The sequence below is a fragment of the Agelaius phoeniceus genome, chromosome Z (assembly GCF_051311805.1).
Source record: "Agelaius phoeniceus isolate bAgePho1 chromosome Z, bAgePho1.hap1, whole genome shotgun sequence".
In the NCBI taxonomy this organism is placed as follows: domain Eukaryota; kingdom Metazoa; phylum Chordata; class Aves; order Passeriformes; family Icteridae; genus Agelaius; species Agelaius phoeniceus.
The window spans coordinates 67,089,929-67,113,976 of NC_135303.1; the positions used below are offsets into that span (position 1 = coordinate 67,089,929).

General features: G+C 45.5%; 2 protein-coding genes across 2 annotated transcripts in view; one reads left to right on the forward strand and one right to left on the reverse strand.

The window, feature by feature from the left end:
- PUM3 (pumilio RNA binding family member 3) overlaps positions 1-24,048 on the forward strand; it is a 66,495-nt gene that overhangs the window by 7,427 nt on the left and 35,020 nt on the right. The gene's annotated exons all lie outside the window — the stretch shown is intronic.
- Positions 17,538-19,631, reverse strand: LOC143692270 (acrosin-like). The gene is made up of 4 exons (XM_077172193.1): positions 19,402-19,631; positions 18,804-19,069; positions 18,368-18,513; positions 17,538-17,891 (listed from the first exon to the last, which is right to left on the reverse strand). Exons 1-4 carry the CDS (start codon positions 19,620-19,622, stop codon positions 17,538-17,540), a joined length of 987 nt encoding a protein of 328 aa, XP_077028308.1. The 5' UTR covers positions 19,623-19,631.

Sequence of the window (24,048 nt, forward strand, 5' to 3'; positions counted from 1 at the left end):
GCCACTCTCAGAAATCTCCATCAAAGGCAGGACTTGCCTGGGCTCTTGCCCTCTCATTCATCACAGGCAGCAGGACTATGTCAGCGCTGGAACAGAGTGAATGTGGTATCTCAATAGCTCACACATTTAGGAGTACTGAGCCTACTCATAAAGAAGCATACTAAGAACAGTATGAAAGTACTGGTGTTTAATTGCTTAAAACAAGAAAGTTTCTAAAGCTTGCAAAAACGATCAGTGCTGACATCTCAGGAGGGTTTAATTTCTCATAGCAAACAGCAGTCTAGACTCACAAACACCTGTTCTGTATTCATCTTAAGTACTTAATTCAGGAACACTGAAAGTTTCAGGGGTGCCTTTGCTTTTGGCAATCCCTGTCACTTGCTCTTAGATGCCCAGAGCTTGCATTGGCTGCAAGAGGCCTGCAAGTCCAGCACAGGTGTTTTGGGAGCATCACACTGCACAACACCTCTGGCAACACCTTTGTTATTGTTCTTTGATGTCCTTACTGCAGGCATCTGATGTGGGACAAAGAGAGAATGACACAGATATAGGAGAGATAAGGGACTCCACTCTTGCTTTCCCTATTGTCATAATCAATTTTATACCAACAGTATAAATTTCCAGTACAGATGAACCTGCCCCTTTCTCCCCAGAAGGCAGTGGTCTAGGGAAATTTGGATCTGGTAAGGCTGAGCAGGGGTCATAAGAGATGTGTGAGCAGCACAGGCAGAGCAGCAGGATGGGCATGCAGCTCTTGCATGTGCTCTGAGCGTGGCTTGGGCTAACTGTGCCAAGGATGACCTCGTTGCAAGGCTTTTGAGTAACCACATCTTGCAATCCTTGATGAAAATTAGATAGATCAAAGCCTTATCCAGAACCTCTAGATTCCTCCAGGCATTAACATGACCTCTTAAACATGACCGTATGTTTATCAAGTTTTATCTCTTCTATAGCAGATGTGGCTAAACACAAAGATTTTCAGAGTGGAAGTTCTTCATGGAAGTAAGGGATTTTCACAGTTCTGCAGACTCCTGAAATGTAGACTCTGTCTGGTATGGCAGCAAGAAAATATTCTTGTGCAGTCTCGTAACATCTGAGTATTTCCACCTCTTCCTATGCTCAACTGCCTTAATAAATAAGAAAATGCCACCACCCCTGTCTCATAGAAGAAACTGAGGGATGGCACAGCTATGACTTACTACTCATTATAATAAGAAGGTTGGTTTTGGGACCCTTCTGCCACTAGACCAGTGATTGATTTTTCTTGTGAAATGACAAGTAAAGGGTACCAGGGCACACGGGAAGAAAGAACTGCTGAAAGGCTGTGAAATATGGTATAAGTAAAGTTAATCTGATTTTAGAATTCCAGGCATCTGTTCTGATTCTGCAGCTTTAGCTGAGGTGATAAATGACCCCCACAAGTAAATCTGAATATAGCTTTACCACAGGAATGTGCAATCAGTTTTCAAGCTTTTGCCTGAGTAAACAGCAATTTGTTTGAGACAGTTTGCAAATCATGGATTTTTGGTTTGCCATTAGAAAAAGTCTCAGACATTGCTTCCAGACTATTGCATTGGATGCTTCAATGCCATTGAAAATATGAGCTTGTGCCTGAGCAGACTGAGTTTGCTTGGTTCACTTATTTTATTTGAGTATTTTGCTAAAGATAAAAAGCCCTCATATGTGAGAATTCCAGTGTGACAAAATAGTGTTTTGTGACCTCTGACAATTTGTTGGGCCTATTTCTTAAAAAACAAGTGGAACCTTTCTCTTTGATCAACTTCACAGAGATGACTGGCTGGACAGTGAATTGCAAGCAGCTATGTGATGTGGCTTAGGGGGAGGACAGCAAAGCTCTAGCTCTGCTGGCCCAGTGCCATGCCACCTGCTTTGTAACATATGAGCAACTATTTCTAGTAAAATTTAATTGCCACAGCTAGTCTTGGCTGCTGCTCCACTTCACTCCTGCCAGCTGCAGAGCCACTGTACTTCCTGCTCCACATGTGCAGGCAAAACCATCATTATCAGTTGGTCAAGCATTGGCCTGTGAGTTTATTCAGCATCAACCTTCTCTCTTTCTCTGGCTGCAACCTTGACCAAAGTCAGCAGTCAGTAACATTTTTTCAGTTTTGGCTGATTTTCCTGCTGTGAATCCAAGGAACAATTCGTTTTTTCAGAGCAAGAGCAAAAGTGCTGGCCCAGGGAGACTGCTGGGTAAGTATTTTTCTATAAGCTTTAATCGCACAGCTAGCACAAGTATCCATAGCTAAGGTTAAATGGAGCAGAAAACCACAATATTTGCATGTGACAGAGGGAGTGCTGTCTCCATCTCTCTTGCTATTTTGCACATAGGCCTCTTTTGCTGGAAAAGCAATCTGCAATGACAGTGATCCCAAGGTCTATACAGTACTGCACCAAAGGATTATTCCCTTTACTCTTTAATAGCTTCTTGGCTAGATAATCTGGTTCTACTGAATTTCAGCCAGAGATTGCCCCATATTACAAAAGACCGTTTCTCTTTTGACAAATAATGGCTGAACTGTCTCTCCCTGATGTACTGCTGACTGAAAATCAGTCTCCTTCATACCCCATATTATAAAAGGAGCATGCATTAGTCAGCATGCGTGCATGCATGCAAAAACCCCAAAAAACAACTAAAAAAGAAAATCATTTAAGGACCTTTTAAAGGGTCAAGGCATAAAACCAGGTTCTGATTATCAACACACAGCAATTATATTAAAATGTGGGTCTATGAGCCTTTCTTCAGCATTTCATAATTGTGGGTCCTGCGTAGTTTCTGGTAAATATGCAGCACCTAGCAAGTAGATACGGCATTGTAACAGGGGCAATTACTCATCCATATCGCATTCCAGCCATTGTGTTGCATTTTATTAATGTAACTGTGCCCAGGACATTGCAACCAGCTTCTGGTTTATGTTTCACCACTTCCCTTTCACATTCTGAGTCAAGAGCATAAAGTGTCTCTGAGGCTTTTGCAGAAGTCCCTTACCCTATTTTAGGGTGACTACAGCACTGCTATTCCCTTTTTTCTGCCACGAAACATTCCTCATTATTTTTTTACTGCTGCTACTGAAGATCTGCAGTCACTGACTTGCACTGCTCAATATGGGTTCCTGAGACAGAAGTGATGCTCTGATGCACATAGCATAGCTGACCTTTGGGTCTGAGGAGTGGCTGATGGTCTGTGCTACCACTGATCCAGGCAGTGCCCAAGCGCCTCCCCAGAGTGAGCACAGCCAGTCTGTCATGCCCATGGCCCAGGCAGGGATGCCTTCTCACCATCACCAGGGCTGCTCTTCATGTCCCCTGAACCCCTTCCCACCTGGTCCCCCCATCCACCCTGCATTACCCCCTCAGCTGGGTCACTCACAGGAACAATGGGAGCTGCTGGTGGCACCAGCACTGGCCTCCTCAGCAGGGATGTCAGGTCTGAAGGAACTGGGGAGCCACTGAAGGGACAGGAGGCCGAGGGGGCTGGGGGCAGCTGAGGGGAAGGTGGGGCTGAGGGGCTGAGAGGAGGTAGTGGGCATGAGGGGTCTGGGGTGGCTGCGGGGGATGGCAGAGGCTGGAGGGCTGAGGGATGGCAGGGGCAGAGGATGAAGACATTACAGTGTGGGCTGGGGACACTGAGGGGACATGAGGAAACTGATGATGTAAATGCTCAAAAGGCCTATTGTTTGCAGTATCTCAGTTGTGATGAGAAATTGAGACCCATTATTTAAAGTTTCATAAGTTGTAAAAAAAGTTTTCTTACCAAGGAAAGAAGTTGCTCAACCAAGACAGCAGACTGTGAGCCAATTCATGTCATGTCCTCAGGGGAACTTGTGACCATAAGGATAAAGTAAGGTGGGGGCCATTCTCCAAATAACCACCAAAGACCCTCTTGAACTGTCCTCCAAACTGTGTACGCATGCCCAAGCTATAAGGTGTACAGCTTTGTATATGTTAATAAGGGGGACGAGAATTCTGGAAAACTGTGCTGGCGTGTGTTAGGAGGAGTGGTCCGTCCCGCCCCTCCCCGTGCACCCAGCGCTGAAATTAAGTAACGCCTGCTTTCCAATACTGAAATTACAGTGCTAGAGAGTTGTATTCTGTCTGTGACGCGGAGGGCAGCGGGGTCTGGGGGCACTGAGGGCACTGGAGGGCTCGCAGGGCCCTAGGCTGCTGTGGGCAGCGCGGCGCGCTCCGTAGCCGAGGCTCGGGAGGCTGAGGGTCCCCGCGGGGCCGGCCCGAGCGCGCGTCGTGCGTCGGGCGCGTGCGAGCGCTCAACGGGGGCGGAGCGGCCCTCGCGCGGCGGCCGTTGTGGGCGGCGGTGCGTTGGGCGCGCGATGCCGCGTGTCGCGACAGTTGCCGCCCGGCGCGATGGCGAAGCTGCAGCTGCCGGCTGGTTCCCGCCCCTCCTCCGCCGCCCTCTGGCCCCGCTCCCGCCCTGTCATCCCCCGGCCCTGCACCTTCCCTATGAAGCTGTGGCTGCTGGTCAACAGCCCGTGCGTCCACTCGGTGCGCTGGGACTCCCGCGGTGAAGGCCTGTTCATCGACCAGGGACTCTTCGAGCAGGAGCTGCTGGGCGTGGGGCTCAGCGCCGCCGGGGAGGAGGAGCTCTTCAAAACCAAGAACTTCGGCAGCATCGTCCGCCAACTCAACCTGTACGGGTTCCACAAGCTGACGGTGAGTCCGGCCAGCAGCACGGTCGGGTCCAGGCCGAGGGGCGATACCAGCTACGCTGATGGGCCCCTGCACCACTTCTGGAACCCGCATTTTCGCTACGGCCGCCCCGACCTCCTCGTAAAGATCAAGAGACTGACCAAGGCCAACAAGGAGAAGCTGGACGCTGGCCTGGAGGTGACCAGCCGCCTGCCCGACGACTTGCAGTACATTACTGGAAGGGGACTTGCTGCTGTGGCCCACGTCCCTCGGCGAGGTCGGAAGGACCGGTGAGACGGGCGGGTCATGGGCGGCCGCGGTCGGCCTGGGGGTGGCATGGGCTTAGAAAATTGGCACTGCCCTGGGGGAAGCGAGTCACTTGCCCTTGCTGGTGACTGCTTTGTTCACACGGTGCAAGAAAAGGGTTGTTCTTTAGGAAGGTAGATCTACTGCCAGTAAACAGAGGGAATATAGTTACAAATTGCTACAACTGTGCTGCCTATATATAAATACAAAAATATCAATATATGTATCTGAATATCTGTATACCTCTCACTGTGAAACTCACAGGTCCTGCTTGTATTATCTACAACGAATGACACGGTTCACAGTGTTTCAGTGTGCCTGTAGACTGCCAGCAAGGACCTAAAACTAATATACACACCAAATTGTACTTAGATAAAAGGTGCAACATGCATACTTTTGCATGTTTAAAATTTTTGTAATTAAAAAAAAAAAAAGTTCTCCAAAACACAAGTTCAGTGTGCTTTGAAAATGAAGAGGCCAATCAAAAGAAAATACTGCAGCAGTTCTGCTTTTGCATCTTGTATTTTCAGCCCTGGGAAACCATATACAATATAGAGAAGAATGGAAAGGAGAAAGGAAGACTTTGAGATCTACTTTAGGAACACACACAAATTGAGTAATTTTCAATATTCTCAAATTCAGGAAAAAGTTCATAGAAAAGTCAGTTATCTCAATAAAATGTTGCTTGATGCAATATGCTAAGAACTATTATTCAACACATATCCAGTTTTCTAAAATATGAATGGTTAAGTAACATTCATTCACATGAACTGAAAATATATTCATGGATACTTTGTAAATTTCAAAACCTTGCCTTTTCCTACAAATAGTATTTCATCAGGCTCTGTCTCTCTTTTTTGTTTATTTTGTTTGAAATTAGCTTCTGCTCTTATTTCACATCACTCACATTACATAGCTCTTGGCCATATTGCTTTTCTGATAACACTAAGATGTGCTAACATGAGGCCTACCTTAGATATCTGAAAGACCTTTTTCAGCTTTCATCCAAAGAAAAGTTCCCCAGCCCAGGGCATGGCAAACAGTAACACGATTACCTGGGCCATTACTGTGACGGCTGAGGATAGGCAGGATAGTGATCATCATGCAGCCCAGCAGAGAGGATGTGACATTGGTGCCCTCCATTAGCACAACAAGAGGAAAGAGATGAGATAATCCAGAAGATCTTCCTAATTTTGGGGTGTGAATGAGCTCAGAAAGCCTAGAATTTTGTAAAGCTTGTGCAAAAAGGCTGTGTCTGATTCACATGGTCAGTACTACTTCATTGCTGTCTGCTCCACCTGGGTGGACAGCTCCTACCCAAATCTTGTCTGTGTTGTCATCTCTCTCCTCTTAAGAACATTTCATAATAGTGAGGAGCAAATGAAACTAAGTGAAGTAAGACATACCACTTCAAACTTGCAAGGCTTTTTTAGAGGTTTAAGTACAGTACCCAAACAGGCACCTAATTCACAGCCTCAGGTGTCCTTCCACAAATTTACTACTGCAAGTCACTGAGTCGTGGTACTAAGGGTACCATGGGTCCTTCAGATGTCACAGTTGCTGTGCCATACATGGAAAGAAAAGCTGGAGCAATTTATGTAAAACTTAATGTGTTCAGGACCTATGAGAGACGGTTCTATGGCTTCTGTGATTCTGGGGTTCAGATTAGATGATCATGATGCTGCTTTCTGGGCTCAGCTCCCCTGAATCAGAGCCAAAAACCACACATATGAGCTCCTTTAAATAAAGATTTAGAAGTCTAATTGTTGCAACACACAGTTCATCAATTGTAAATTACTGACTTCTTTTGGGGTTTTTTCCCTCAATGTCCTCATAGTGGACGTAAATGAAAAAATTGTCCAGAGGAGGCAACAAGGCTGGAGAGGGGCTGGGAACACAAGCCCTGTGAGGAACGACTGAGGGAGCTGGGGGTGTTTAGCCTGGAGAAAAGGAGACTCAGAGGTGCCCTTATCACTCTCTGCAATTCCCTGAAAGGTGGCTGTAGTCAGGTGGGGTTGGTCTCTTTCTCCAGGCAGCAACTGACAGAACCAAAGGTCACAGTCTCAAGCTGCACCAAGGGAAATATAGGTTGGATATTAGGGAAAAGTTTTTTACAGAAAGAGTGATAAAGTTCTGGAATGGTCTGCCCAGGGAGGTGGTGGAGTCACCATCCCTGGATGTGTTTAAGAAAAGACTGGATGTGGCACTCAGTGCCATGGTTCAGTTGAGGTGTTAGAGCATGGGTTGGACTCAATGATCTTTAAGGTCTCTTCAAACCTAGTGATTCTGTGAATTCTGTAAATTCTGACCAATACTGTCTTTCTATATTTTACTTGAAGTGGCCATGGTAAACCCCTGCATGAAGAAGACAAATTCCATGAAATGATCATAAACCACAGTTAATGTGCCTCTGACATGTGAAGCATTTAAACTACATTCCTAAAGACACGTTCCTCTTTTGGGGGAGTCAGTCAGACCTTAATTGTACTTAATGCAAATATATTTTCTAAGACAGAGTGAAAGGGAAGGAATGGGAGGGTTTCTCAATCTTTTTAAAAGCACACAGAAGAGAGATGTTTGAAGGAAAATGCAAAATGACAAACGCTGCATACTGTCATCTCACCAAATACATATCATCTTACTTTGTGCTGCAAGTGGGAACAGCAACTGGCAAGTACAGTTGAAGTGTGCTTAAAAATAAAAACCACCAGTTACTAGAAGATTTTAAGTGTAATATCATTAAAGAATCTTGGAAACTCACTGTGCAGGGGACCACTTACAGCCACAGGAAACATCCTAGTTGTCTGCTCAGGGGGCAGAAGGATCATGACAGGACTACAGCCACAAGAGAGGGAGCACAGCCAGTGCTAGAAGAGGAGAAAAGACAGTGCCCAGACTCCAGAAACCCCAGAAGCCTGGGAAGGAAACCATCTTCTAAAAATTGACGCAAATCAGACACATACAAGAAGAAATGCTTATCTGAATTGAAATAAATTTAAAGAGACACTGGTGGCTCTATACTGTGTCTAGGGCTGCAGCCATCCAGCAAAACTTCTGCTCTGCTTCACTGCCTGCCAAGCATGGTGTGCCTTTTCTGAAGCTGATGTCACTGTGAATGCTGTGACGTTACTGTCTTCCATTCACCCAAGTCCCTGTAACACTGCGGAGTGAGCAGAGCTCACTTCGACCTGTGACCCCCTGTGGGACCAGGTTGCTTAGGGATGATGCAATGTCCCTGTCTCTTGTTCTGCCTAATGAGATCCCACATAGTACTTATCACTGCATATTGTGATGTCTTTATACTGCTGCTAAGGCACCAGCATGGCATCTCTGTGGCAAACAAGCTGTAGTTGCCACTGATCTATGAATTTACTGAGAAGCAGAAGTACAGTGGTTCATTCAGTGCCAAATTCAAGTTTTGTTGGCTGATTTAAATTACTTTTCTTTCAGCTTCTTAAAGGTCAGCCACTTCTGAGTAATAGTGTATGCTCAAACTTGTAACTGGAGATCTAAAAGTAGGCTAATAGGTGAATGACCAAAGGGATGGATGGATGGATGGATGGATGGATGGATAGGAGAACGAATAGAATATTTTCTCCATTCCTAACATCCTCATTCCAGCACACTGAAGTCCTGTAAAAGCATATTGACCATCTGAAGAGACTTCTGCCAAAATGCAGAGGGAAGGAAGAAAAACTGTTAGACAATCTGTATTTTAAAAGAAAGGGATTGTTCTTTGGTGCCATTAACTGTTGCAGTTCCATTGATTTCTTTACAAAAAGCTGAAAATCTAGTTTAAAAAATGAAAAAACTAGTGAAAGATTTAAAAAAAACAATTGGTGTGGCCAGAAAACTGTTGCCAAACTTGCCAAGTTTAGAAAATCCAAATACCTAAGAACATAAAACATTCAGGTTTTTCTTTTTTTTTTTTTTTTTTTTATGGAGCAGTCACAGTGTTGCCTTGGAAACATCATTTAATGTGCATTCTGTATTTGAATTAAGACATTTACAACCCCCAAACTGGCTAGCATACAATATATCCTGTTTCAGGTTTTCTACCTCCCAGGAGCAAGAATCAAAATGTAGGCAGTAAATGCTTGTAGAAAAAGGACCTGACTCTTTGGTAATCTTTGTGCAGGACATTTCCAGTGGCCGACCTGATGTGTGGTCATGTGTTCCCCCTGGAAAAGAGAGACATAAATTGGATAAACAACAAGACAGAAAGACAAGGGAGGTCAGGAGGAGTTTGTCAGGCTTGCAAAGGAAGAAGCAGGGACATACCTGCACACCACACTATGAAGGAGCAGAAGCAAAACTCACACCTGGATGTCTGTAACAGGCAAGGCCTCTTAGTTTAGACAAATTGCCAGCAGGGATAAGAGCAACATGAAGAAACATCCTTAAGTGCCAGAGAAGAAGCTGGTATGTACTCTAATTGAACAGTCTGTTGCTGACCTGTCTGCTGCAGGTCCATTCATCATGGGCCGACTTACAGCAGAGAACAGTGTTTTTGAATGGACTCAGTGACATTTTGGCTCTACTTAAGGTCAGTGGCCAAAATGCTACAAGACTCAAAAAGGTTAATTCTCACCTTCAACCTGTAAACCATTTATAAATCATTTATTAAATATAACTCTTTAAATTGTTGGACTGCTTAGTGTTTTCACTGCCATGTGTGCATGACATCAGTAAAAGTGCCATGGAATCCAGCTGGTGGAAGGATATAACTATGTTACAGTGTTCCTAATGACAAAAGGAGTATAGACTTTCCCAAGATTTGACTGTCCCCCTTGAATGAAGCATAATTGCACTGTCTTTATTTTTTTTTAAATGTAAAAATCATAACAGCAGGTTTTGTTTCTTAAGAACACATTTGGAATGCCAAATTGGAATTCCAAACTGGAATTCCAAATGTTCATTAGCTTTAAATCAATGCTGTTTAGCATCTTGATCAATATTTCAAATAATTATGTTGAAATAGTTGGCTTTTTTTTTCTTTATTCATTGGTATTAGCCATTGGACTGCTTAGATTTTATTTGTGTTTATGCTTTTGCTTCAGTTATGTGAATTTTCTGTAATTGCACCTGTGATATCTTACTGTAATTTAGTTAACTATTGTCTTTATTTATAAATCTGTTATTACATTTGTTTATCAGCATTATGATTAGAAAAATAATGGATAAATATTCACTTACATCTAACAGAGTAGGAACAGAAAAACATTTTTAACCACACTTCTTAATGGCCCTGTAAGGGGATAAAACAGTACAGCAAGTAAAGTTTAAGGGTGACATATGAAACAAGCCATAATGTAAGCTCTTTCAGACATTCTATCTGTTTTACTGTAAACATTTAATTATGTCCAGCCCCTACATTAAACAGTATCATTACAAATTGCAAAGTCAGCTTCTGAGAATTTGAAGGCATGTTGAAATTTGTGCATTGAAAGTTTGCATCCAAGAAAAACACTGGAAGAAAAATCCATCTCACTGCTTAGCCTAAAGAAATCACAGTAAGGAAAATAGCTCATGGTCACCATTGCCAGAACTGGATACCAATTGGAGGGCAGTAGGCCATCGCCATACTGTGGTGAAGTATAATTTGAGTGGGAAGGGACATCTTACCAGTGGGGTTTAAAGACATTTCTGACAAGAATAGAGAGCATTGGGAATCCCCAGTCTGTGTACACATCCCGAGAACACATACCAAAGAACTTTCCAGAACAAAAAGTTTAATATTTTTAAAGCAACTAAAATTTAAGTCCTGCAGTGCAAACTATAGTGTAAATTTACTCCATTGACTGCTGAAGCTGTTAGTTGCACAGTAAAACTAGTGGAGTCCTAACCCAAAACAAAGGTTACAAGGGCTCTGAATGAACAGACGGAAATAGACATATTGAGAGCTGTTGCCTTTTAATCAAAGACAGAAGACAGAATACGACACCATGGGTGCTGTGAGGAGCCAATTTAGTTCTGTTACGCTTCACGACGGATGTCAGAGGCAGATGGGGGAGGGGTTGCACGTGTGCACGTGCAGGAGGCGAGGAGGAAAAGCCCTGTCTCGGGAAGGACTCTGCCTGGCAACACCTCGCGTGGGACAGGCAGAGGGGACACTGGCCTCCCCAGACGGGCTGCTTCCCTCGGGTGGCGAAAGGCTGGACTGGACCCGCAGTCTCCTACCGGCCGGCAGGCTTGGGGAGGGGGCAGGGCATAAAAAGTAACTGCGTAACAAGCGCCCGGGGCTTTTCGAAACTTGATCTCTGTGGTTTCAGCTTGGGGCTTTTTTGAGACTGTGCTTTTTGTTTTTGAGGCTCGGTTTTTTGAGACTTTTCGAAACTTGCTTTGGAGTGGGGGCTTTTTGAGTCTTACGCTTTTTGCCCTGGCTCCAAGCCTGCCTTTTGGCTCTCCTGCCCTCGCCGGCTCTTGCTTGTCCCCGCGTTTGCCCTGCCTCCCTGTGTCTCTGACCAGCTCCATCTCTGCCGCCCGGTGCTGCCGGGGCTGCGCCTCCCGAGGGCTGCGCCTCCCGGGAGCCGCGTCCGCCCGTTCTGGCGCGGCCCCTGCACAGGCAGGCACAGCACCGCACAGCACAGCTCCGCCGCCTGGACGCCGACAGCACTTCCCTGGCTCGCTCGGGGTAACCCCCTCTTTTTCTCTCTGTCTTCTCTCTCTCCCGGCTCCGCCGTTCCTTCTCCGTTTTCCTTCCTCCTTTTCTGTCTATTTCGTCTTTCATTTGGGCAGCTCCTTTTCGGTTTTGTTCCCGTAAACAGCTTACAGATACAATGTTTGCCTCGTTTGGCTTAATTTCATTCCCAAAAATGCATTACTAAAAGAAGTCCTCGCAGTTCACTACAGCAGAACGCAACAGGTGCCCCGGATGGGTCGGGCTGAGGGCTGTGCTGCAGATGCTGACAGGGCCATGGGTGTCTTGACGCTGCAGACCACAAGACTATGGGCCCACGGACTACATGGACTTCAAGGAGGGGCTGCGCAAGTTCTACTTCAAAGGCTTCACCTGTGAGGGCAAGCTCAGAAGGTGGGATTTTTACAGCCACCTCAAGGACTTCTGAGGTTTTGGGGAGACACCTCCCACTGTGGCTGAACCTCAGGGGACAGGAGGGACTTCATCCTAGCCCTGAAGCTTGGAGGGTGGGAAGTGTTTCCTCAGTGTGGGAATGCATCTTGTTTTCGTCTTCTTTATTATGATTGTTTTTTCACACGGATAGTATAACTCCTTCTGGAGAGAGAACAAGCCTGGACCCTGACCAGTACTACAACACAGTGCTGTGCTACACTACAATGCTGGCTGCGTGGGGTGGGTACTCCCTAATCTGAGGCTGTAAGGTAGATGCCAGTCTGGGCTGGCAGGATGTGCAGGCTTGGGAAAATGGAGACCAGTTGGCCTGGGAGAGGGGTAGAATGATTACTTCCCCCAGACCTTCAGGGGATGGTGGCTCGGGCAGGGGTAAGTGTTGGCCCACTGATGGCTGCCCTTTTGTGGTGGAGTGGCAGCAGCATGGCCCTGGACATCCCACTCCATGAGAACCGTCTTCCTGTGGATGCTGGGTTTGGTGGGACTTTGGGGACAATGACACACCCCCCCATTACCTCAGACCATGGTGCAGTGACACCCTCTCTCCGTGGGACAACCAGGGTAATGACACATCTTTTGAGGGGGATAGCTGGGCTCATCAGGACCATCAGGTCTGTAATACCTCATCCCTGTCTCTGGGATACCCCTCTTTGGGACCAGAGAGGGGGCTCCTGAGCTTTTCAGGAGCCCCAGAGCTGTCACAACCCCCACTTTGGGGGGAACAGGGCTTGGTGGGACCCTCAGGGCCATGGGAGCCCAGCACTCCTGCCAACCCTGTCCCCTCAATAGATGTCACCCTGTCCCTGAAAGGCGTGCAGGTCCTTAGCATGAGGGTTCCCCCTTCTGTCCCAGGCAAGTGCCCTCCTACTGCCAACTGCTTCAGTCATCCTCAGTGTTCCTGTCCTCCCTGCAACTCCCTCAGCTCCCTGCTGAGTCAGTGCCATTCCAAGACTCTCTGGAGGCAGCTTCTCCAGCTACCCCCCAGAGACCCATTCCCTGGGGAATGATAGCCAGTTTTTCAGTACTGGCACTTTGGTTTGTGTCCCCAAAGAGCTATCATTGGCTGAAATCACTCTGCAGCACCTGACTCCCTACCTGCTCCTTTCTTCCTAAACCTCAATGCCCACATCCTTCTCTATCTTCTTGCCAAGATTTCCATCCTGGAAACAGGATTAGTAAAAGTAAGAAAGATTAAATTGCTTAAATTGTGAGATTACAACAAATACCTATTCTTCCCTAATGTCATTCCCTTTTGCTAGAAGTGTACAAAGTTTTTTTTTAATCATTTTAATATTTGTTACTATTTGGATAGGAGGAAATGCAAAATGTTGAAAGTTTCAATCACATTCATAGAGTCATAAAATGGCTTGTGTTGGGAAGGGACCCATCTAGTCCATCCCCACTTCCACTAGACCCCAGGTTGCTCAAAGGCTCATCCATCCTGGCCTTGAATACTTCCAGGGATGGGACATCTACAGCTTCTCTGAGCAACCTGTTCCAGTGTCTCACCAAGTTCACAGTAAAGAATTTCTTCTTCATGTTTCATCTAGACCTACCCCGTTTTAGTTTAAAAATGTTCCCCCCTTGATAATATTACAAGATATCACAGCTCCTCTAATAAGGAAGGCTGCAATATCATAGTTGCTGAGTTGTTAGGGTCCACCACAGGCAAATGCAGATGACACCAAGTTGGAGGGGAGTTCTGATCTGCTGGAGTATAGTGGGGCTCTGCAGGAGGACCTGGACATGCTGGATCAATGGGCTGAATCCAGCAGTATGAGGTTCAACAAGACCAAGTGCCAGGTCTTGCACTTTGGCCACAACAAGCCCAGGCAGAGCTCCAGGCTGGGGACAGAGTGGCTGGGCAGTGGTCAGGCAGAAAGGACCTGGGGGTACTGACTGACAGCAGCTGAACATGAGCCAGCAGTGCCCAGGTGGCCAAGAAGGCCAATGGCATCCTGGCCTGTGCCAGCAATGGTGTGGCCAGCAGGAGCAGGGCAGGGATTGTCCCCCTGTACTCAGCACTGGTGAGGCTGCACCTCAAATCCTGTGTCCACTTCCTGGCCCCTGAATTTAGGAAGGACATTGAGGTGCTGGAGCATGTCCAGAGAAGGGCAATGAAGCTGGTGAAGGTTCTGGAGCACAAGTCCTATGAGAAGCAGCTACGAGATCTGTGGTTGTTGAGGAGGCTCAGGGGGGACCTCATCCCTCTCTACAACTCCCCAAAGGGAGGGTGTAGCCAGATGTGGGTTGGGCTCTTTTCCCTGGCAACCAGTGACAGGGTAAGAGACTAGAGTCTTATACTGTGCCAGGGGAGGTTTAGGTTAGGGAGGGAGGACATCAGGAGGCATTTATTCACAGAAAGGGTGATTGGGAATTGGCTGCCCAGGGATGTGGGGGAGTCACCATCCATGGAGGTGTTAAGGAAAGACTAGATGTGGCACTCTGTGCCATGGTGTAGTGGACAAAGTGGTGTTCAGTCATAGGTTGGACACGATGATCTCAAAGGTCTTTTCCAACCTAGTCAATTCTGTGATTCTGTGAAGATGGGAGTAGAAAACATTATCATCAGGGACCATACCTGGAGCCACTGTGCAAAGACATTCAAATTAACTACTGGACAGTAGAATACCCCATGGGATTCTACTGTTGGTAAAGATCCATCAGTAAGGAAACAAGGTCACTGTAGTTTTAGAAAAAGATGCTAACACGAACAGCAGGACATTTCAGAAAAGAAAATGTATGTCAGTGCACAAGTGCTAAATACAATTTTTCAGTACAAGGAACATTTAAACCAGGGATGTTTTTCACGTTATTATCTTGTTCTGTGCTAAATGAGAGTTTGTCATTTCAGAAATAAGATATTTTTCTTAAAAAAGTATCTCATTCTTGGTTTTACTATGAATTTCATATCCCCTCACTCTATGTCTTTATCTTCTGGCTCTGTATCACCATTCACATATCAACAGAGCACATTACTCCTCAGCCCTGCCATTTGCTACGTGCCTGTACCAAAAGCACTGTAAAACTTAGAGGCCTCTTTTGATACTGGTTACGCAGTGAAAGTATATAGGCATCTCAGATTGCAAATATGTCATGGCACGAAATAGTCCAGTTCAAACTGCTTGGGTTTTGAGCATGTTTATTATCAGTGTGGGTTACTGAAGCATGTAGCATGTTTTGTTTCTTTTTTGTTTCTTTGCAGTTTTTTTTCTTTAAAACATGGTAGTTTTGCACCTAAAATTAATACTATTTTAAGTTCCAGTTCTGAATTCCCACTGTTCACTGTTGCAAGAACAGATAATTCATGTAGTGCATTTGTCCCAGTTTTGGCTGGGATTTTATTCTCAGCAGCTAGTGCTGTGTTTCGTCCTGCTGCTACGTATATCTATAACAATAGCCTAGAAAATACCCTAGAAAGGCAATTCAGAGACTTGTCCAAGAGCGCAGGTAAATGTAGTGTGAGAGAAAAAATAATAACTCTTACTGCACTCATGCTTTGTTTTTAACCTTTCTTATGATTCAGGTCTGGTCGTTTAAATTAACAGTATTTAGTAGAGACCATGCTTGAAGTAATATTCCCTAAAGAAATTGGGGAAAGAATTAATTTTGAAGAAAACTATAGAAGAACAGTGGATAAAGAAAATATCATTACTAACACAGTGCCCAGGGGTTCAAATTACAACAGAAGAGCATGTAATTACATACAGTTCTTCATGTCCATCAGAAAAGCCATTATATAAGTATATAATATAAGAAAATATACTGTAGGAAACACAAAAATCATCAAGCTGCAAGGAACAATCATCTCTGGCAAGTAATGATATCTTAGTAGTTTTAGTCTGCAACTTACTGTTTAGTATCATTTCAAAAAAGAAGGTATGAAGTGTTGATCATTATCTCCTGTGGTAATAGGATATCCTCAAAAAGATGTGCAGAGTGTTTATAGCGCAAATGCAGTTTCTTAAGGAAAATGCAGTCTGGCATCACTCTTACTGCTATGGATTTTGCATTATAGAGGCATCTCAGTGATACTGCTAGATAATGGTGGTTTATGGTTCCTCTGAATAGATTATTAGATTTATTTTTTTTTCTGCTTGAAATTTTCCATCCTTATACTGCAATAAAAATGTTAGAGCAGTCATATCAGTCTGCTTTAGGAAAACTGATTGTCATCATGTTTTTTCACAACTCACACTGCATGTATTTATGAGACTGAAAGGAAGGTGAGAACTGCTAAGAAATGCAAGCTCTTGAAAAGGTCTTAGTCATAATTTTCCTAAAGGAATTTTCTTTCTCAGTGCATAGATAATAGCAATGAAAATTCAGCGCTATTCAGCCCTATAGTTCTTCTATTACTCAAGTTAATATTTTACTTAAGAACCACTAGTTATGATATCATTACCATAATAATGGCAATTTTTTACTCATTCTGCATTTCATGACAATAACAAAGAATTCTTAACTTGGCTTATATATGATGAGACTTCTTGAGATGGATAAACTTTGCCTGGCTGGTACAATAATTCATGTTTGGAAGTAACATCAGAGATGAGTAGTGTCTGTGGTAGCTGATAGCTCTGAACTATTTCTTAGGTATAGCTCTGCTTCCTAAAGGACAAAACTGTGTGTCTGTGCTTGTGTGCATTCCAGAGAGCAAGGTACACTGACAGAGAAACAGACACAGAGACTTAGACAGCTACTGTGAACAACAAACCAGGTTGACAGAGCAATGCCTTTACTGGCACCCAAGTATCCATAACCACCCCTTCCATGAATATGAGCACAGTCCAGTCCTTCTCTGCTTTTCCAGGTCATCTGGACTGGATGTTTTCTAGTGAAACATAAACACACCTTCACTCGCTATAGCCATAAGTACAGCATATTCCTCAAATAACAGTATAGAAATTAATTGAAATTTATCCATGTACTATCTGTGACTGGATGTCAAGTTCCTTATCCAGTCCTTGGTGCAAAGCTTGGGTCTTTCTACGAACCATGTCTCCATGAAAGAGTCCACTTTTTCCCTAGTGCACTGTGCAAAAACACAGACTTATCCCACCAGTAGGTAGCCTAAGACACTTTAGACTTCCAAGTGCTGTTTCTAGGATCTCATTGCTCTGTGAGCCCTTCTTCTACTGCACCCTTGCCCTCTTCTCTGACCAAGCAGAGTTTCAATCCTTTGGACTGATTATTTTCTGTTGAGCCTGATGTCTGTCCTCAGCCTGATTTAGCATGTACCAGGTGTGGAAATCCTTGCCTGGCATGGGAGACTGAATGGAACTGAAAACATGGTTAACAGTGAAACCAGACAACTTTATTTCCACAACTAAGTCAGATTCAGGATTTGTATGCACACAGAGGAGAAGCATGAGCAGGATAGGACAGCCTTAGACACTGAGGCTCCCTTTGGATCAGCAGACATTGCTCCAAAAGAAAATGGTCATGGTCCACTGCAGCCTGCACTGGATCCTGTTCATACTGCTTCTTTAGTCAGTTTTCTCCTTAAGACCTGAAGGAGCTCCTGTGCCTGAGTAAAAAATTCCACCAACCTCTGGAGGGAAAATGGACAGGAGCTAAACCTGTCCAATGGTGTTGGTGTTGGTCTTGGCTTCTGAGGGGGGGTTAGGGCAGTCATAGAATGTCTTGATGCCCTTCTCTCTGTCTGCGGGTCTATCTGGACCAGGATCCAGTCATAGAAGTGCTGAACGGAGGTGTAGACGCCAGGCTGGTTTGCTCCCGCACAGCCTTTCACCCAGCTGGCCACACCGACGAGCCAGAAGAAGGCAGCATTGTTATCTTTGCACACCAGAGGACCACCGCTGTCACCCTGCAGTGGAGCAAGAGAGGAATAAGGTAATATTGGGTAGCTACTGCCAGCACTAGAGCTGTCTCCTTCTCTCTCACAGCTCTTGACAGAGCTGTATTCCTGGTAGAGAAAGTCTCAGCCCAGGTGCTGGAGCCTCCAGAACCTTGGCTGGGAGTAGGTGAGGGGCTTGTATGGTAGGGTTGTCTCTTGTCTCTGCACAGTAATCCCGGATGTGCAGAGCACGGATGTTCCAGGGTTAGCATCTAGACCTCTGGACAGCCAAGAGCACTAGATATGCTTTCTGGGTGTAATGTCCCTGGGACAATGGGGCCACTGGGCAAGGACCTGCACATGGGGAAGGGGAGGGAAGCCCTAACAGTGGTGGGCACTGAGGCTGTGAGTGACTGGCCGCAAAACAGGCCCTGGGCTGTGTTGGGGTGGTGCTGCTCAGGCTGCCTGTGCTGCTGGGGGCTGAGTGGCTTGTCTCACACTCCTACCTGGCAGGGGTCGATGCCACCCACTGAGTAACCAGCACACAGATTTTGAGTGTGGATGGCCCCTGTGTACCAGAGGCTGCTGTTACAGAGCTGGACATCAATGAGGTGGACCTTGGCCTCCTGCAGCACATCACTTGGTCTTTGAGCTGTGAGCACAGAAAGAAATGAGCATACAGCAGTTCTTTGGTCATTCCCCTCTCTTGTTGGTGGATGAATCCCTGGTCCCTAGGGCTTCCCTGGGGTTCCCTAGGCAAATACCATGTTGCTCTGCCTTCCCCCTTCTCTCTGGCTTTGGGGAGTGGTCCAGGACTACCGCTCCAGAGGCAGACATCCTACAGCCTGACTCTGGCTTTGGCCTCTGCTGTTGGGAAGCCCAACCCACCTCCCTTACCTACCAAGTTTGCCCTGAGGGCATGTGTCCCTTCTGTGAACCCACCTCTTGTAGTAGTAGTACCCCAGCCAGCAATGTAACAGGCTTCCAGCTCCGACACTTTCAGTGTGGTGTCAGGCACACAGCCCAGCTGTACGTAGTGGTTGCACACGACAGGCTGGTCCAGTTTCAGCAAGGCAATGTTGTTCCTCTCCTCACCAGGAATATAGTGTTCATGAACCCGCAGCTGCTTAATCTGGCGCACTTGCACCTCAGGGCCCAGCTGAGTCAACCGGGTAGCCCCAGCCACCACATGCCATGTGCTGGTGTTCCTAAGAAGGACATGGAGAAGGAGGTGAGAGGGAGCAGAGCCATGTGCTGCAGCAGCACAGGAGTTCCCCATCCTCTGCTTTGCAAGTCAGAGAAGAAAGCAGCGTGTATGACTGCCCTAGCATGACTTAGGCTCCGAGAACGTTGACCTAGAGGCTTCTAGGAAGCAGTGGCAAGATCACAGAGTGTTCTCTTGAGTAGTCTCTCGGCTGGGGTCTGCAGTGCACAGACATTGGGCATACTGCAGGGAGACAGGATGGGAGTAGCCCATGCTGCTGCCAACAGGGTACCTGCTGGTGTAGTGGAGATAGACCCATTCCCTGCTGCTCCCTACCTGGCATTGATGAAGCAGTGGGCAGCTGTGAGGACCCACTCTGTGCTGATGAGGGACCCTCCACAGATGTGCCCTGTGCCTGGTTCCCAGGGATCCTGGATGCTCACAATCCCGCCCCAGGCTCCTGGTTGGACATCTGTGCCACCAACGATGTGCACTTCACCATAGTCTGGAGCCATGGGGTCATAGTCATAATCCATGGGGCCATAGGAAGCAGCCATGGGCCAGAGACCACAGGTCCCTCTGTAAACAGAAAGTCATTGCTTGATGGCTTGCTGCTGCTCAGGTTGAAGGTCAGCCAGCTTCCCTCCCCACATGGCATTGTTTGCATGGACAGCAGAGCCAGGGAACCCCATGGGGCATATGTCTGTCCACTCCTGTTTCTTCTTGAGCCTCCATAGACAAGTTGTGCTGTGGCTTGGGCACTGTCAAGGAATTGAAGCTCCTGCATGGAGCTCACAAAACTGTAATGTGGCCAGAGGGGACAGGGAACACCCCTCAAATGTTGTCTAAACTACCTCCAAGAGCCTGAGGCCACTTACCCACAGGTGTGCCATGTGCTGAGCACAGACCTACACATGGCCAGTAGGACAAGGAGGCACAGCAAATGCATCACTGCCTTGGCATGTGCTGCAAGGAGTGAGGGCTCATTTAGTGCAGCCACCAGCTAATGCAGTGCCTTTGGCCCCAGGGCTGATGTCACAGAGCAGCTGGTTCAGTGTTTTGGTCACAGCGGCCTTAGGGCGTGGACAGTGGAGGGGCAATGTAGCATCATAGAATCATAGACTTCTTTGGGTTGGAAGGGACTATAAAGATTATCTAGTTTCAACTCCCCTGCCTGAATATCTTACTCTAGAGCAGGATGCTCAAAACCCTATCCCACCTGGCCAGGAAAACTTCAAGGGATAGAACAGCTTCTTTAGACAGCCTCACCACCACCCATGAAAGTTCCAAGCAGGAAGGGAGGCAGAAGTTGGGACTGGACATTCCTGACAGGCCCCAGTGAATTCTCTGCTGGTAGGATGAGGGTGTGCAGGCCTTGCGGCAGGTAGCAACATTTGGCTTCCAGCACTGCCTGTTAAAAGCTCACAGAAATATACCCCATGGGATATGCCTCTTTGGAAAGTTCACTGACACCTTGCTCTCTGCATCAGTTTGCCAACAGGTCCTTCCAAAAAACATTAGGTAGAGAGCAGTATGCATGGGTTTGGGTGCTGAAGATCCAATCCAGTTACAGCTGTGATGGGTAAGCAACAAAGTGTAAGCCCAAGTGCAAGCCCAATAAACCAAGTGCTCCCAAGCAGTGTCAGCCTTCCTGCATAAAGCACAGTGAAACACAGATGCAGCACAGTCCATGCTGGCCATGCCAGCTACAGTCACACCATCTGGCAGACTCCGTGTCCTTGCTGTTTATGGCTTCTATTGCTGTTCTGGGCCCACACTGACAAGGATGGTTTTGGCATCTGGGCTATGTAGCCAAGGACATTCAATTTGAGGTAGACAGGGAATGATGGTCCTGTGGGGCTCTCAGCCCCACATGCTAATCTCCATGGCTTTGGTAAATCCCATACCAGTCTCATCACATCAGTTTGGCTGCTACAGCCTTGTTCACCTGCTGGAGTGTAGGGCAGTCATGGTAGAAAAGCAGGAGCCAGCCATATCTATTGAAGTTGCTGAGCAGAGTTAGTTCCCTGGAGGGGAGAAACAGTGTCTCTCTTCTGGTGTCTTCTCACAGAAGCCACCTGTGCTGTTCTACCTTGTCTCCCTTTACAAGACTTTGCCACTTAAATCCAATGCAAGGTTGGAGAGAAAAGCCATGAGAACAACAGAGAGGTGGTCAAAAGGGCCTAATGATGAGAAACCCAGTCTGGTTAACTTCTCAGGGAGAAGGTGAAGGATCAGGAACACAAGCTTGGTACTAAAGAAGACTTCAGCCCGGCAAAAAATACTTCACAAGATCTAGCTGATATTAGGCATGCTCAAACAGAAGGCAAGATGAGGTTTGTTGTTTTGATTTTTTACCAGTAAGTGAAATTACTGTTAAGGCAGCTTGTGAAAGTAAGTCAGGGACAAATAAATTTGAACCCTGGTGAGCACCATCGTTTCTTGGGTTAATAATTTTTCTGCTGGTTTACTTTAAAGAAAAGGGTAACATTTTCCCAAGTGGTCTTGTGTTTTGGAAAGTACAACCCTACTCCAGGAGATCATTCCAAAGCAGATGGCTTAGACAAATGGAGCTTTATGATTTTGCTTCAAAGCTGTCCTGATGGCCCAGGTGTGAACTATTCCAGAAAATCTGCCCAGGCAGTTCCATACTCAGAATTAGGTCATTTTGATTCCAGTTTGAGATGCAAATTCTATTGAGGCATCACATAGATGCAAAGCACCCTAAGCCCACCCTTTGTAATCCCTCTCTAAGCCTTCTACCATAATTGGGTTCTTTGTGCAAGCACCACATGGTTCTCATGTGGTGATCTGCTTGGAAAGGTTTTGGAGGAAAAATATTTAAACTGAATATATTTAAACATGAGGATTGTTTAAAAAAATCTCACTTTGGGATGAAATTTTTCTTCTGTTGCTCCTCTAAGTGTTGAAAGTTTGCTTCTTTAATATTTCTGAAGAGCCGATATTTTGCTCCTGTAAATGGTACTCACACAATGTTTTGTATATCTATTTTGATAGGAGAGACAAGAAGACATGAAAGCAAATAGAAAAGTAGAGCAATACATAAAGTAAAAAGATGGGGGTGGGGGGAAGTGAACTGAAGTGAGTACTTCAGTTTACATGAAAATACCAAAGGGAAGTACAGAAATGATCAATTGGAGATCAAAATATGTTAAAATCACAGATTCTGAAAGGAAGAGTTGGGAAGTATACAGTAACATTTTAAAATTGACAAAAAAGGGAGTTTTGTGTTAAAAAATATTGTTTGTCTATTCATTAATCTCCAGTAAGTGTAAAAAAAAAAAATTTAATATACATTATTTGCCTTGCTTGACTGAATTGAACTGGCAAGTATAAGAGTATGCCTTTTGTGAACCCGTCTTTCAATTTTAAAGTTATTTGCAGAAAGATCTGCACCTCAAATCAACAAGACATCTTCCTCTCTCTCATTCCTGCCCCAGACTCTGTAACTGTCAGTGCTGTGTGTGTGAGGGGTGACTGATCCCCAGCACAGTTTGGTCCTGAGCAGGTGCAAACTGTGTTGGTTAGCCTGGAGAAAAGGAAGCCGGGGAGACCCTACTGCTCTACTCAACTCCCTGAAAGGAGGCTGTAGTGAAGTGGGGGCTGGTCTCCCAGGTAACAAGCAGTAGGACCAAAGGAGCCAGCCCTCAGGTTGCTCCAGGTAAGGTCTAGGTTAGGAAAATTTCTTTACCAGAAGGCTTGTCAAGCTTTGGAACAGGCTACCCAGGGAAGGGATTGAGTAGCCATCCCTGTGTGTATTTAAAAACCACAAAAACATGATGCTTAGGGAACATGGCTTAGTGGTGGTCTGTGCTAGTACAGCATAGCAAACATATGGAAAGGGGTAAAAGTAACTTTCAGTTACTGGTGTCACTTGACATTCTCTGTGGTGTCCATTTGAGTTTTTTCCTTAAGGATGTCTTCTAAGATATCTTTAAGACACACAGCCAGCTGGACGTTTTCCCTTTATACAATTAGCTTAGAACTAGTAATGCAGAATTTATTAAGGAATATTGCCAGAAGGGTCTAGATTAATTTATCCACGTTGAAAAAAAGTTGTTTCAGTTTAGGATTTGTATGATGATGTAACAATGAGGACAAACATTCAAAGTTACCCTTTTTAAGTGCTTCTTGAAAAGTTAGAAGGCTTGACTATGGTTTTGTATCTAGACCACACTTCTGGGACAAGGAGATGAGCTTCCTTTCTGTTTCCCCTTATGTTACCTGGAAGTAAAGACACCTATGAAACTTTTCAATTAATTGATAAGAGGGTAATGTGCAGGAAGAAGATTACTTCAAGCATGTATATTTCCATTTCAGATTTGATACTGGAAGTAGTTGGAATATAGATCAAATCCACATTTGCATATTGATAGTACCAAAATTTTGGTTTCCCTCGTTCTTTTGGTATAGGTTGACCTGTCTTTTCTTATTTGATATCAGTAAAAATAACAGACCTGTAAAAGAGGTGCCCTCATCCCAGTTTTGATTTATATAAGGTCCACTCCCAATTCTGAAAAGCTCAAGATTACAAAAGCAGTTTAAGAGTGCCTCAGCCCTTCTTCCTATTTTCTGCTTGGTGTGTCTGTTCTTGCAGAGACATAGTGTGAAATGTCCATTCTAGGCGATAATGACACCCCAGTGCTGTATAGTGTGTCTGTGAAAAGGTAAAGTAAGATTAGGAAAGCTGAAATTTGGCCTTTTGGAAGACAGAAGAAAGGAAAATAATTGCTAAGCCACACTTCACCTGCCATTTACAGGTGCCATTTACAGTTAGGGTACCTGCATTTGGTTGGAACACAGAAAAAAACAAATTTTCCCTGAACACTTTATGCGTTTCTAGATGCCAGAAATATTTTTATAGGATCAACCTGTGCAGCTTGTGCAGTACAGCTGTGGATGAGTGTTTTCGACAACCTATTGTGGTAAGTTTGTATGTCTGGGATCTAATTTCTTGTTTTT